This window comes from Papaver somniferum, chromosome 8 (assembly GCF_003573695.1).
Source record: "Papaver somniferum cultivar HN1 chromosome 8, ASM357369v1, whole genome shotgun sequence".
NCBI lineage: Eukaryota > Viridiplantae > Streptophyta > Magnoliopsida > Ranunculales > Papaveraceae > Papaver > Papaver somniferum.
In genome coordinates, this window is record NC_039365.1 from 103,649,621 (window position 1) to 103,664,507 (window position 14,887).

The 14,887-nt window shown below is 34.6% G+C and overlaps 1 protein-coding gene across 1 annotated transcript; it reads left to right on the forward strand.

The window, feature by feature from the left end:
• Positions 1-5,672: 5,672 nt before the first annotated feature.
• Positions 5,673-6,494, forward strand: LOC113305874. Its single transcript, XM_026554866.1, has one exon. It carries the CDS (start codon positions 5,673-5,675, stop codon positions 6,492-6,494), a length of 822 nt encoding a protein of 273 aa, XP_026410651.1.
• The last annotated feature ends 8,393 nt before the right edge of the window (positions 6,495-14,887 follow it).

The following is a 14,887-nucleotide window of genomic DNA, read 5'->3' on the forward strand; positions in this document are numbered from 1 at the left end:
AAAAAAAAAAAAAAAAAAAAAAAAAGAAAAAAGAGAAAAAAAAAAGAGAGAGAATTATAATTTTTTTATTTTTTCTTAAAGTGACTTTCCATTTTTTTTTGTAATTATTATTATTATTTTTTGTATTTCTTTTCATTGGACTGGACTTTGGACAATTTTAATTTTAAACCCTACAGAAGGGTTATATAAAAAAATAAAAAATAAAAAATAAATATAAACTGTTTGCAGGGAAGGACGACGATTACAATATCGTCTCGGCCCCTCGGGTTCGCATACTGACACCGGAGTCAGTGGCCCGAGTCGACTACAGCGGTTCTTCGCCCGTCTGGTACGGGAGGTAAACTTCTAAACACCCGCGAATCTCCTGTCAGCGGGTTTACTGTCTGCCTTAAGGTGATTATATGTTGAGGACTGAACCGGCTGCTTTAATTTCCTAGTAAAGGGCAAGAACTGGCCATATAAGATAAGGGTTCGGATTTCATCACCGTTCCCTTCTTGCCCGCCTTAGGTAAACGAAACCTAACGCGAACCCAAGCTTAAAATTTGATTAGAACGAGACCGATAGGGTAACAAGCTTGGTAGGAAAATCTTTCGAAAAATATTGGTTACTCTTTTAAGCATACTTCAAAGTTCTTGATGGTTTCTGTAAGTTGACTGCGTGACTGCGCCGCCTTGTAATACCGGTGAGGCTTTGGGTATCAAAGCTCCACTGAGCTTCCCTCGCCTCGATTCAACTTACATTAGCTCGGATTGATTCCAGAGGGGTGTGCTCAAATTGTAACGAATTCCTTTTCGAAGGAATAGAAGCTTGTCTAGAAAACAATCTAAGTGGAGCCATCATGATTTTTGTTTGCTAGATTCTATAGGTTTGATTTGGTCGAGTCAGCCTTGTTTGTGATTGTGTAGAATTCCCTTGCAATTAAGAATGTCGAACTGGTATGATAGAAGCCAATACAATGAGTATCGACCTGAATTTGAATATGGAAATCATCCTTTTTATGACCATGTTGGGAATAGTGGTTGGGAACGCCATCCTTTGGAAGGATATGGGTCATACCCTGGTGAGCCCAATTACTATCCACACATGCATCAGTCTTACGAGCAAGAAGATTATAGTACTAGTTCTTCGTCTCTAGAGGATACAATCAAACTATTGAAAAGTAGTCCTTTTTATGATCCCTCTGTTCCTATTCCTCCTTTAGAAGAGTCCCTCAGGAAGTTAGCTGAGTCGACGCGTAAGTTAGCTGAGATGAATAGTATAATTATAGACGAAAGAACTACAATAATGAGTGAACCTTCTTTAGAAGACCACCTCAAGCGGATAGCTGAGACGAACGAAATAATTGCTCGAAATTACTTGAATTTCCAATATAGTGTATCCAATAATACCCTTGAGAATGAAGATAGTTATTTACATAATCAAGATAACAAGGATAGAATTGGTAGCATTACTTGTTTTGATGAGGTTTGATCTTTTTCATGTTATTATGATGAGGATAGTGTTGATGGAGAATCATACTTATGTAGTGATCAGGAAATGGTTACTCCAATTGAGCTTTACAATGATAATATTATTTCTAGTTCAAATCCAAATAATTTTAATAATTATTCACCTATTCAAAAGGACGAGGATTTGACTAGAGATACCCTCGTTTTAGACGATGTAGTATTTCCTGTTTACAAAGACGATAATGATTTAAAGGAACGAGTTTATTATGAGAATAATGTTTTAGAGTCTAGCGATTTAGAAACAATAGTCTTAGACGAAGAAGATGAACTCGTAGAGATTTTAAATATGAGTGAGGATGCATCACCTGAGTATAATTTACAAGTAGCAATTGACCATTTTCAGGATTTTGATGATCTAGAAATTAGGGAAATTGTAGCTAGTCTATCTAGAGACACCCAAAATTCTAAGTTTGGGGGTGGTTATCATCCATGTGCTTTCACTCTTATAAAGGTCCCTCACTTGGGACTTGACATACGTGCCTCAACCATTTTACAAGATTATCTTCATACACGTTTTCCCGAACCTAATGATGTCCAGGAAGAAGTTCAGTCGTTAGAAACCTATCCTCTGGTTGATGTGGTTTTCCCAGGCTATGATACCCAGATTGACTTTGTTTTCCCACCAAATAGTTTTCTTCCAAATGTGGGAACGTTTATATTTCAAATGTGTCGAATATTAAGTTGTGAGACTAAACCTAAATGCTTTAGGAAATTAGAATCGACACATTTGCTAAAGAGTGACCACTACTCTCATTGTGGTCAATTTTGTAAGTCAAATCTTATTGACTTAGAGGATCCTCAGTTATTTAGGTTATTATTGTGCGCTTTTAAGATCATATTTGAGTTTTTCCAGACTCTAGGACCTAATGATTCAGATCCCACCTATGAAGAAACGCAACCAATGAAAATATTTTATTTAGACCCTTTCTTAGAACCTGAACCTGAACCACAATTAGATATAGATATCTTAATCAGGAAACTAGATAAGGGCATGTTATCCTTGTTCACTTTCTTGGGTTATTGTAGTTTCCTTTGGTCAGCTCTTTTTGGTTTTGAAGACCCACAGTTATTTCGGCTGTTACTTTTTGATTCTATGAGGTGACTAATTCCTTCCGATGTCTGGATGAAGACTTTAAACTTAGAACTTCTTGGGAGGTAACCCAATCTCATGCGACACGGTAATATCTTTACTTATCTCTTTTGCTTCTATTGGTAACAGTTTCTCCTTGTTCATGCTTTTAATTTCATCTTTAGAACATTGAGGACAATGTTAGATTTCAGTTTGGGGGTATGGGAGAAACTTTTTAGTCGCATTTTTTTTGAAACTTCTAGCGTCACATGGTACCCGGTTAGCTAAGTTTACATAATGTTTCTCACCGAAAAGATAGAAATTGGAATGCTAGGGATAACAACCTTTTGAGACATTAAAGAAAAAGACATTGAGATCCTTGAAATTCAGGAGAGAACTTGTTCCTTTTAGAGGGTAACCGTGATGGACCTAACCATACATGATGGAAAGGCAAGTAGGTCAGGGAAATGCCAGAAAGACAAAGCAACCTCACATTGTAGTCTTAGTTACTGGATTGCGACTCTCTCTCAGTAGAAACTTATCATCATCAACAAGCGGAGCGACATCAAAATCTATGAAGAAAGTGGAAGACGTTTTAGGTTTATAAGCAAAAATAGAAGAGAATAATTCAAAAATCAAAGTTGAAGTTATAAGAGCAAATGATACAAGTTGTTAGAATCCATGATACCAAGATATCACAAGTTGCGAAGATCCAAGTTTTGAAAGTCCTTCTCTCATGGCCATGTAAATTTTTGTCTCGTAATTTTTTGTTCATCAAAAAAAAAAAAAAAAAGAAACATCATTACGTTCTTTTTGTTCAATAAGGACATAGGGAAGAAGAAATTTATAAGTCAAACAAGAAATCAAAAAGAAGAGTTAATTGTCAAGGTTCTATGAGGTTCGAGAGTTTATCATCAACAGTTGAAGACCGAAGAAGACGTTATTTCTACTGAGCACTGTGAGAGAGTCGAAGAAAGATGCATTTTGGTTGCTTTGTTAGTCTGCTTTCAATCTGGCAAAAGATCTTTCTAGCACTGGTTAAACTCATCAAACGTAATTAGTCTAGCTGTGTAGCAGATGTCCCTCTCATTTTTATCTCTCTCCTAATCTTATCCAGCTGTAAAGCAGCGGACACATCTTACAATGTTTATCTAGATGTGTAGTGGATATCTATTTATCTAGCAGTGGTGCGGATGTGTCTCCCCTTTTCTTCAGTCAGCTTTAGAGCTGACACCTTTAATTTCTCTGGCATTCTACTTACTTGGAGATAGGTTGAGAATATGTATGTCCTCATAGCTCTTTGGATACTTGTGACCAATCAGGAGTAAAGGTTTTGTGGGTACACCTCTGGTAAACCCTCCGGAGACAACACTCCGCCGCTAGGGCCACCTAGCAGTTTAACGGCCTGCTGCACGTGCTAAGTGTAGTCTTTTTATCTTTTCAAAAATAAATTTTGCTCGAGGACTAGCAAATAATAAGTTTGGGGGTATTTGATAGACACATTTTTGTGTTTAATTTGATCTCAATACTATATATTGTTGGCACTCGAGTTTGTACTAATTTTGGTGTTTTATGTGTTTGTAGGCACCTTTGGAAAATAAACATTTTTTGGAAAATTCGGCTCGAAAAGTTGGTAAAAGCCCCGGAGTACACGTGTTATTTGGACTCTCACCGTTGGATAAGGGGCGCCTCAATTACTAAGGGGCACCACTGGTCACCCCAAAAGGCATCTGCTATTCGCACCCCAGTACAGGATTAGGGGGAGGTCATCTTCTCCATTTGAATTTTGTTTTTGGCAGGAAAATGGAGAACACTTCTGCAGATTTTTGATCGAATTGTTGAACGTGTTCAAGGGAGATTCAATGGCTGATTTTTGGTAAATAGTTGTGATATGGCCTATTAAACACACTGTGGGCGTTTGGTTCGACCAGAATTGGCTAGAATCAGCTAAAAAATTCACGGGTTGAAAACAGGGCAGTTCGTGTATATCACGGGTTTCACGTGATTTGGAGAAGATTCAACGTGTTTTGTGCGTGCATGGAAGACCCTCACAGCCTGTTGGAGCGTGAAGGAGTTAAATATGGTAATTTGGAGGCTTGAAAACGCGTGAGAAGATGAAACAAGAAAGAAAATATTCCCAGAATATTTTCTTTACTGCCGAGTTGAAGAGAATTATATGGAGTGAATGAGCGAGATTCGATGGGTCTGTTGGCTATAAATAGGTTGCTGGGGTTGAGTAGAAAGGGTGTCGAGAGTCTGGGGGGCTGAGGAGAGCCAGAGAAGAAGAAATTCGAGTTTTCCCAAACTCGGTTTCTGCTGCTGCTGATGAACATGAAGAACGGACCTGCAACAGCAGTCGTTTTTCTACAGTAATAACGACTCACACCTGTGGGTCGTACATCAGGCAGACTTATTTGCTACAACGTTTGCGACACATCTGCATCAGTCTTATTTTGTCACTGAGGGTCGTAGTTCTCTGGTTTGTAACAAATATAATTGTTACAAACCCGGTTTTATTGTATTTCTCATATTCTCATCATTTGTAAACCATTTTTGAGCATCAATGAAATATTTTGAGAGGTTTTCCAACATGATGAGCGGCTAATTCCCTCGTAACCAAGGCAATGGAGGAAGCTATTCACGCAACATAAATGGGTAACTATTTCATTTAATTATATAATTCACCTAATCGCTGCTTTTGCAGAGTTTTAAATTATTTGAATGATTGTCTTAATTATTTGTTATTTAGTTTGATAGGTTATGCTTGGTTTAATCTCTTGATAATCTATGCTTAAGGTTTACAAATAATGTTTGAGAATCTGTATGATTGATAGTGAATTAAAGATAAAAGAGGACTTAATAATTGAATAGAGTTTTGAAATATTTATCATTCAATTTTGCATAATAGTGAAATCTAGTGTCTTGGTTACCTCTCGCACCCATTGTTAATATTTTGTATATATTTTTTTTTATTAAATCTAAAAATTCCATTTCCTTCACAAGTCTGAAACGAATCCTATTTACTACAACATCATCAAAAAATCATAATCATAAACTCACTTATTCGGAAAATAATTTTCATGACCGTCTACGTATGAAAAGAGAATTCTTTCTTAAAGTTAAAGATGATTTGTGTGAAATGGACCCGGAGTCGCCTCAAGGAATAGATGCACTTGGAATGCCGGGTCATTCTCCACATATGAAAACGCTAGCTTGTCTTGGGTTACTTGCTACGGGGCAATCGGCCGACTCGATAGATGATTATGTGAGAATGGGCAAAAAAACTCTTGATAAGTACTTGAAGAGATTCGTTAGAAACATAGTTAGGCTTTATGGCGGGGAGTACTTGCGCAACCCAAACCAAGATGATATTAATCGCATTTTAGCCGAGAATGAAGCAAGGGGTTTTTCGGGTATGCTTGGGAGTATGGATTGCATGCATTGGCCTTGGAAGAATTATCCTTCGTCTTGGGCAGGATATTATGCATCTTATAAAGGTGAACCGACGATAGTTTTGGAGAGGGTTGATACTTATGATTTGTGCTTTTGGCATGCATATTTTGGGAGTCCCGGATCAAATAATGATCTTAATGTACTTAACACATCTCCATTGTTCGATGGTATCTTTGATGAAAATGCTCCAAAAGTTGATTTTCAAGTAGGTGGTGGAAGATTTGATATGGGTTACTACTTGGCCGATGGGATATATCCTAAGTTATCCACTATTGTGCAAGCTTATAAGAAACCAACAAACCCGAGACAAAGATGTTTTACCAAGATGCAAGAAGAGGATCAGAAAGATGTTGAGCGTGCATTTGGTGTTCTACAAGCAAAATGGCATATAGTGAGAGGTCCGGTTGAATATTGGGATGAAGAAGACTTAAAATTCATAATGGGCTTGTGTGATATTGCATAACATGATAATTGAACATGAGAGGCGATATGGGGCATGGAGAACCTTTGGGGATGAAGACTATAGGGTATACCGTTATATTGTACCTCGCGGAGCCGTTAACTATCATGAGTTAAAACATGAACCCTTGTATAATGATCTTCGACTAAGATTGACAAATCATGTTTGGGATATGTTTGGTAACAACATGGCACCGGAACAAGAGGAGGAAGCACAATACATGGATGAACCGTAAAGAACAAGGTAATTAAAAGTTAGTTTCATTTGGTTGTTTGGACAATGTGTTTATTTTTGTTAATTTTTATGACTAAATAACATTGAAACTTAGAAAAGTAGTAGTTATCTTAAATTTGTTCCATTAATATGGAGTCCTATTAACTCATTACATCGCATATTGTTCATGGTAACAATATTTTAATTAAAAAAAATTGCAATTAGGAAAAAAACAACACCAAATATTAGACACTACTCATCCTCGCTACTATCTTGCTACATCAAGTTCCTTTTCTCTAGTATCTTGTTTTGTTTACGTTCAAGCCAAATTTGGCCGACATTAGATAGCTTAGACATATCCGCCATCACGATTCTTTCTACATGTTCCTTTTTCTTTTCTTTGATCCTTCTCATATTCTCCTCTTTTAGTTGTTCTTCTTGATCTTTCAAATAACTTAACATTCTCTCATTGGTTTCACTAAAGTTGGATTCAATGGAATCACTTGGAGTACCAATTTGATGTTTTTCTTGTTTTTGAGCTTGAAGAGCTTTCTTCCCAGGTCCCCTTTTTTTTTTCCCTTGAGCGTCACTCGTTTGTTTTGTATTAAAATCGACTCCCGTCTCTTCTTCCTCGACACCATCGACACGTTGGACACCATCGACACCCTCGGCACCATCATCATCAATAACTTGGACCACGGGTGGTGGGGGTAGCGGGGGTACTTCAACATACTTGGTGTAATCGTAGCCGGGTTCATTTTTGTATAACTCGTAGCACTCATCAAGGATGAAGGGTCTCCCATGTAGCTTGTGGAAGTCACACTGACCACGTATCATCTACAATGTAAACTTATCATATGAGTATTCATTTTTACAAACATAACGAGCAATACGTACGAAACAAAAATACTTACCGTGTGCTCGGCTCCGTAACCACTTATTCTTCCTCCTCGAAATAATTTTCCAAGAACGGCGACAAATAGCTTAATGTCTTTCTTTATAGCATATATTCGGTTTTCTAAACTCTCTATCATTTTGGTTACCTTTCATTTTCTCGATAAATAATGGAATAATACGATCCCAATATTTGGTTTTTCCTTGATGCACACCAACACTACCATCACCCGTTATTGCTATATGTGCTTCGCAAAGAGCTACATCTTCCTCCGTAGTAAATTTAATTTGTTGTCTCCTACGAGTTTTTTGATCTTTTTGGGTTGAAGGGGTCGGTGTTGATGAAGAAGACATGGACAAAGAGAAGAAGAGAACTTCAAAACTAAAATGGAGTAGAATGAAATTGAGTTGGAGTTGAAGTGGAATGAAGAGAAAAGAGTTTTATGGGTTGGTTTTATAAGCTGAAATGTAGCTGTTGGGGGAACAAAATTCAAATACCAAACGGGAGACAGTCCCCCATTTTTATCTTAAAAACTCATGAAACATGGGACAGTCACCCGTAATGAAAAAAATAAATAAAGGGGAGACTGTCCCCCGTAAAGAAAAAAATAAAAACCTTACGGGAGACTGTCTCCCGTTTGTTGTTATTTTTTCTTACGGGGGATAGTCCCCCGTCTAGTGTGAAACTCCCAACCACTCGTTCAGCTGAACGAATGCGTGGAAGGATTTGGGGGAAAAAGTAGGTTGAAACCTACCCATAGGAGAGCCTAATTTGCTCAAATTGGTAGTGCACTCTTTCATTTGAAAGGGTGACACTACCCATAGCCCTTGATCTTATAGGTTGGATTACACCAAACATAGATTGTTAGATTTTTTTCGTGTTTTCATGCTCTGATACCAATTGAAAATACGAGGGTACCCAAATACACCACAATCTTTTAAATATCAACCTATAAGTCATATATCTTGTGTGATTGTGTATGGATGAGGTCGAGACAGTACGCCAACAAGATATTTACTTGATAATAGTTACGGTAATAAAACCGATTGACTATTAGGATCAATGTCAATTAATTCAGTTTAACACACAAAAGTATTATATACTTAATTATAATAATTATTATTATGTGGCAGTAAAGTAAATAACACATACAAGATTTTGTTAACGAGGAAACCGCAAATGCAGAAAAACCCCGGGACCTAGTCCAGTTTTGATACTCTCAGAATTAAGCCGTTATACAAAGAAAATAAGTCAAATTCGTATGGTTAAGACCAAGTAGACTACCCCTAGATACTTAGTTTCCTCAGTATCCCTGCATCTTCGACCTTTTGGTCACGCACGTTAATCTCAAGACAGAAGTCACTATCTCAAGTTGCTTTACCTAGTAAAGTCTTTATGTACTCAACTCTTTTAGATCGTATTCCAAACAGTAAAGGAATAAACTCTTTGGTAACCACTTCAATTATCTTTACTATAAAAGATATATTGAGTAGTCGACAAAGGCTCTTCGTTTAATCTAATAAACTCCTTTGTCGGGTATGATCCAAATCCGAAAGTTCATATCTAGATTCATAAGTATCAAATCGTAGATAACCACTAAATGATAGTTTCTGATCAATACGACTATATGATCAAATCTATCAAAGATAAATCTAATCTTAGTCGGATCTCAGCCGATCAAGATGTTTGCACAAATTAAAAAGATATGAAAACTAATAAGAAAATCTTCTTCGTCTTGAAATATTCAATTGCCTTCTCAATAACCTACACAACACAAACTTGAATCCTCTCGTGATCAATCACGCACAGAACAGAGTCTGTTAACAATGGATTATCACAAGATGTCTTTAGATCTATAAATAGTTCTAAATATCCCGTCGATACTTTGATCTTGTTTGAGTGACCCTTATGTCAGAAGAGAAGGCTCTCAAGAATAATCAAACCAGGTGCAATCAAAGTTTCAACAACCTTTATTCAATCAAATCAATAACCGAAAACTAAAATAACAATGCAATTATCTAGTTTCCCACCAACGATACTCGTAGAGCTTCTTGATCCCACAAAAGTCTTTCAATGAGCGGTCGTAAGAGATTTCGCCTAATTAAGGTACTTTCCTTTCCGAATAGATGGCTCCACCAGAAATAACACGAATGAAGTTTTCCTAGATCTTAGGATGGTTTGCAAGAAATGGAAACTCAAGTATTTATAGACCAAGGTTGTTTGGACAACAAGGAAAATCCAAAAACCGAAAATATTCTCAAGATATGCATTAAAGTACCTAATTTCGGTTTTCCTATTTCCAATAAATGTCAACCAAATATTTACGAAAGCTTTCATAGAAAATTTCTATTATTAGTATCACATTTACTAATAATCCTTTTATATAGTGTATGCTTTAATTGCTGGAAATAAAAGCATATAAAATCGAAAATCATAACTAAATGCTTTTCAATATTTCGGTTTGAGATCACCTTGAGCATCAATGAATATCTTTGAACAATTAATAATAAGAGTTATGCACATGTACAAATAATGTCGACATATAAAAGCTTCTCATATTAGCAAACCCTAATTCACACACGACATGAAAAAATGTGTGAACTTTGGAAACTCAGTTTTTCTCTTGGGACCGGCTATACCATGACTTACAATATAAGTTGTGACTGGTTATACCATGCTCCCCAAGATAGCTTGTGACCGGTTACACCATGCTTCACAATGTAGTTTGTGACCGATTACACCTTGCTTCCCGATATGGGTTGTGATCTGTTACACCTTGCTTCCCAACACTAGTGAGGATCGGTTAAACCTTGTCACACAATATACGCTATGACCGGTTATACCTTGATTCTCAACATAAGTCAAGATCGATTCTACCTTGTAATCTTATATTGATCATTCAAATGTATTCAATGAAGAACCGGACCAATACACTTATGATTTCCCTTTCGATTATGCAAAAAGTTCATACATCTACTTCCTTAAACCAATGTAATAATACATAGTTTCCTAGTTAGAAATTACACCCATATCCTACACATAATCAAGTAACTAAGTATAAGATTTAATTTTATATATCGTTAATTAAGATCGTTGAACTTCATGATAATCACACAATGAAATATGCAAGAATTATTAATGGAGAATACCTGGTAGCGCTAATCCATTGACGATCATTTGGAGCACCGATAATACCTTGTGGAGGTCATGGTTTCTCTCTCTTTACCTTAGCTGTAATGAGTATCTAATCCTTGGATACAATAGTGATGAATATTGTTTCCCTTTTATAGGCAGAGAGAGGACCAACTTCTTAGGATTTTAGTATTAGTCTTTAGATATCGACCGTCCATCAAGGAAGAGCATAAATATGACACTAACTCCTTATATAAACCATGGATTATATATTTAGAAATATCCTAAATATAACCAGATTCTCTCATGGTCCCAATAGAGATAATTATCGTATAAGAAATTATCTTACATTCTCTCACTGGTCCATGTGATAATCTATTAATGGTTAACTGCAGGAGACATAAGGCGCGCGTAATTGCTAAATGATAACTTTAGTGGTTATCGTAATACCTTGATCAAATAAGCTATTCATGCGAGTCATAACGGTTTCACATTGTCTTCTTATCAACATGTTCCCTTCCATGTACCAAAACACAAATAACTTACTCAACTAGGCCTTAAATCAGAGTATCATAATGGTCCATTGATGTCTTTAAGAAAGAAAATTTCTGTAGACGTTCATCCATCCACATAAGTGTATATTAAATAAGGATACAGAAATAAATCAGAGATACATTACTAAGAGCTCAATAATTGTTCAAAAATCAGCACATAAATTAGTTGAATTCAATAATCAATTACTTCTACAGACCCAAGATTTTAATTTTTTTCTTAAGAGGTCTTAAAAGGTAATTGTTCAATAAGTGCATCTCAGATGCAATTGTGATTAAGTGATACATGAACAACTATTTTTTCTGAATTGCTTGATTCACGCATATACACTCAAGGTTCACGTGTTTTGTTCCTTTTGTATCATATCGTGCTTTAATGCTGCGAAACGTAGACGGTAAATTTCAGCAGTATAGAGACAAACCTTTAAGTCTCTGAGTCTCGCAGACATATATAAATATTCAAACTTAATTTTGGGACTAGTATATATATTAATGAATTCTTTCTTTATAGAATCCGTAAATCCACCAAAATTGAAGTGAAAAAAATTCAATCAACTCTAATTGGAAGATTAAATAATTGTAAGACATAAATCACGATTCTTGGTAACTTTCCCATAATTTGTTATTCGTTTCTGGCATTTAGTCAACATATCAACATCTTCTTATATGTTCCGTATCAAAATTATAAGACATAATGAAGATTAAATTTATATCTTATATCCAACATGAAACAAAATTCGTTAAATATGTTATTATCTCTAAATTCTTTGAATATTCGATATATGCTTTATATAAGAGCTTTAGTAATCCATATGATATGTACTATCACATGGTAAGATCCATTGATATAGTTTATTTCGAAAAATATAGAGATATGCATAAAGTCAAGATCACTACTCGTAAGTAGTATGTCTTAACATAAAAGACCAAGAGTATGAATTTCTCCCACTGATCTTGAGGTATATGCATAAATCTGTAATAATTTCATCCAAGACTAGAAACATTTATAGTTTTTTTGTTGAATTTCATATACCATTAACGAAAGCTGCTTAAATCTCATACTTTTGATTTCTAAAATTTGTAGACTAAAATTTATAATTAATAAAGATTATTTTAACATTTAGTTAATGCAACTCTTAGGTACTGACCTACAAATAACACTATGATAATTCTGAATAAGTTATTTACAATTAATGCCTCATTTCGGCGTAAAATATTTGGATACAAGTATAAGCTTTATATCGTTTAACATTGCCATTACAATCGTACTAGGTCTGAAAGACCCATTTACATACAACTGATTTGTGTCTTTGGAGCAATTAAACAACACCCCAGACTTGACGTTCAACCATTGATTTTATCTCTCATAGCATCAATCCATTAATCAAAATTATTACATCATAGCTTGAGAACTGGAAACCGAATATTTACCATCCCATATCAAAATCAAATTCTTGTAAATAAATTACTGAAACAACATAAACAACTTACTTTAAATCTATTTGAGACCTTCTTAATGATGATTCGTGTGGTTAATCAATAATTTCTTTATTGGCAGCAATTTTACTATGGAATATAGGATCAATAATTTGTAATCTTTCATTATCTAAAAGTTCGACAATGATATGATTTACAAGATCTGTAGAAGTCTTAGATAAAGGGATCATTATCATGACATCTCAAATAGATATATCCATGTACTCCCACGTATTAATGCTATCGTTAATGAATTTACATTTTTGGTTTCAATAAGTCTCATTATACTATGGATATAGCATTAAAGTATATCCTTTGGATCATTTAGGAAAACTAAGGAACCGTTAGTAGTTTTCAAATCCAAGTCTATTCTTTGGGAATGTAAGCCCTCTCCTCCAACTGATCAACCATAACTCAAAGGTGGTTTAAACTAGGTTTCCAGCCTTTCTATAGTCCAAAGTGTGTCTTTGAAACTGCTACTCGGAAATCTATTCAAATTACACAGTTGTAGAAAGAACATACACTCACAAATGTATGACCATTATGGATGACTCATAATGCTTCTAACTATTTCCGTAAGAGCATGATTTAGCCTTTTGACATACCATTATGCCAAAGATAAATTGGCCTTGGGTATTGAGCAACAATTCCAAAATTTTGGAGATACTATGCAAAAGATATAGGATTTTAATTATCCTTTTTTGTCATACGTTTCACAATATTCACCACCTTTGTCAGACGTTATGATTTTCACTTTCTCTATAATTGCCTCTCAATTTCAATAATTAATTTTCGAGAAAACATCCAAGGATTGAGATTCATAATGCAATTGATAGATGTACACAATAAATCGAAAAATCATTAGGTGATAAACAATTTTATCTTCCAAAAATTGGCCCATAAAAAATCTACAAAATAATCATAATCATTAATTTAAGAACAAAGCTAGTATTTATAATAGAGATACATAACAATTATACTTACACTAGTTTCATACATTCAATAAGATTCTCCTGTGGGTAAAATCTTATCAAGAATGAAAGTGAGACATGAAAAATATCTGTGGATATTTTATATTCTCATGATACAACATCATGTCTGTTAAATACTACAACTAGAATCACCTATGGGCGAATCACGTCCTAAAATGTATTAACAAAACTCAAAAATAATTCTAAATTTGTTCAACCTAATACAATGTGAATTATAGTCACCTGTGGGTGGTTATTATTTCACATGTGTATGAAACATTTAGTTAACCTTAATACTTGTTTAAATGTGTGAACCAAAACTACTTATGAGCAGCGTTGTTCTAATCATTAAATCAAACTAAAAGGACTCAAAATATACAATACTTACAAGATAAGAGTTTAGTATCACTGTGGTGATAACTAAACAATCCATCAAATATGTACAATTGAAAATATCACACTAGCTTTTCTTGTGACATTGGTCCCACTCACTGATATATATGGACATACTTGATCTGATCATAACATTAGTTGACTAACAAACAATTATGAAAATCCCTAAAACATTAATCACAAAAATTTATTCAAAAGCATGTCATATATAAAATATGAAAACACTAATACCCTTTAATTGAAAAATATCCAAATATGGCGAACATTTCTTAACCCAAAATTGAACATTAAACAAGTCTATAAGTATGTTTCTATAATGAATTTCATTGAAGAAAAAATCCTTTGATGCATCACTAGTTTAATTTGATGCAGGTTTGAAAAATCATGATGAATAAGACATATAATGTGGATTAAAATGAAGAGTGTTAGAATAGGCAATGAACATCATATATTTTCACAAATATGAAGGAATTTATCCAAAAATAAAACCTTAATTTCTACAGCAGATGCAAAAAATTTTGGATAAAACTACATAATAAAGATATTCATAAAAAAATCCATAATAGGCTACTCAACTCGATAATGAGTTAATTAAAGTAAATTTTATTTTATGCATTTTATAAGAAATAATGAAAAATTAAGCAGAATTTACTTAATCATGATCTTTACTGTTATGTCTAGTAAATGCGGTCTAAATTGGCACTCACGTTAGAAAATATGGAGAAATGATACTACACACTCATTAAGACGAAAAATAATTCAGTT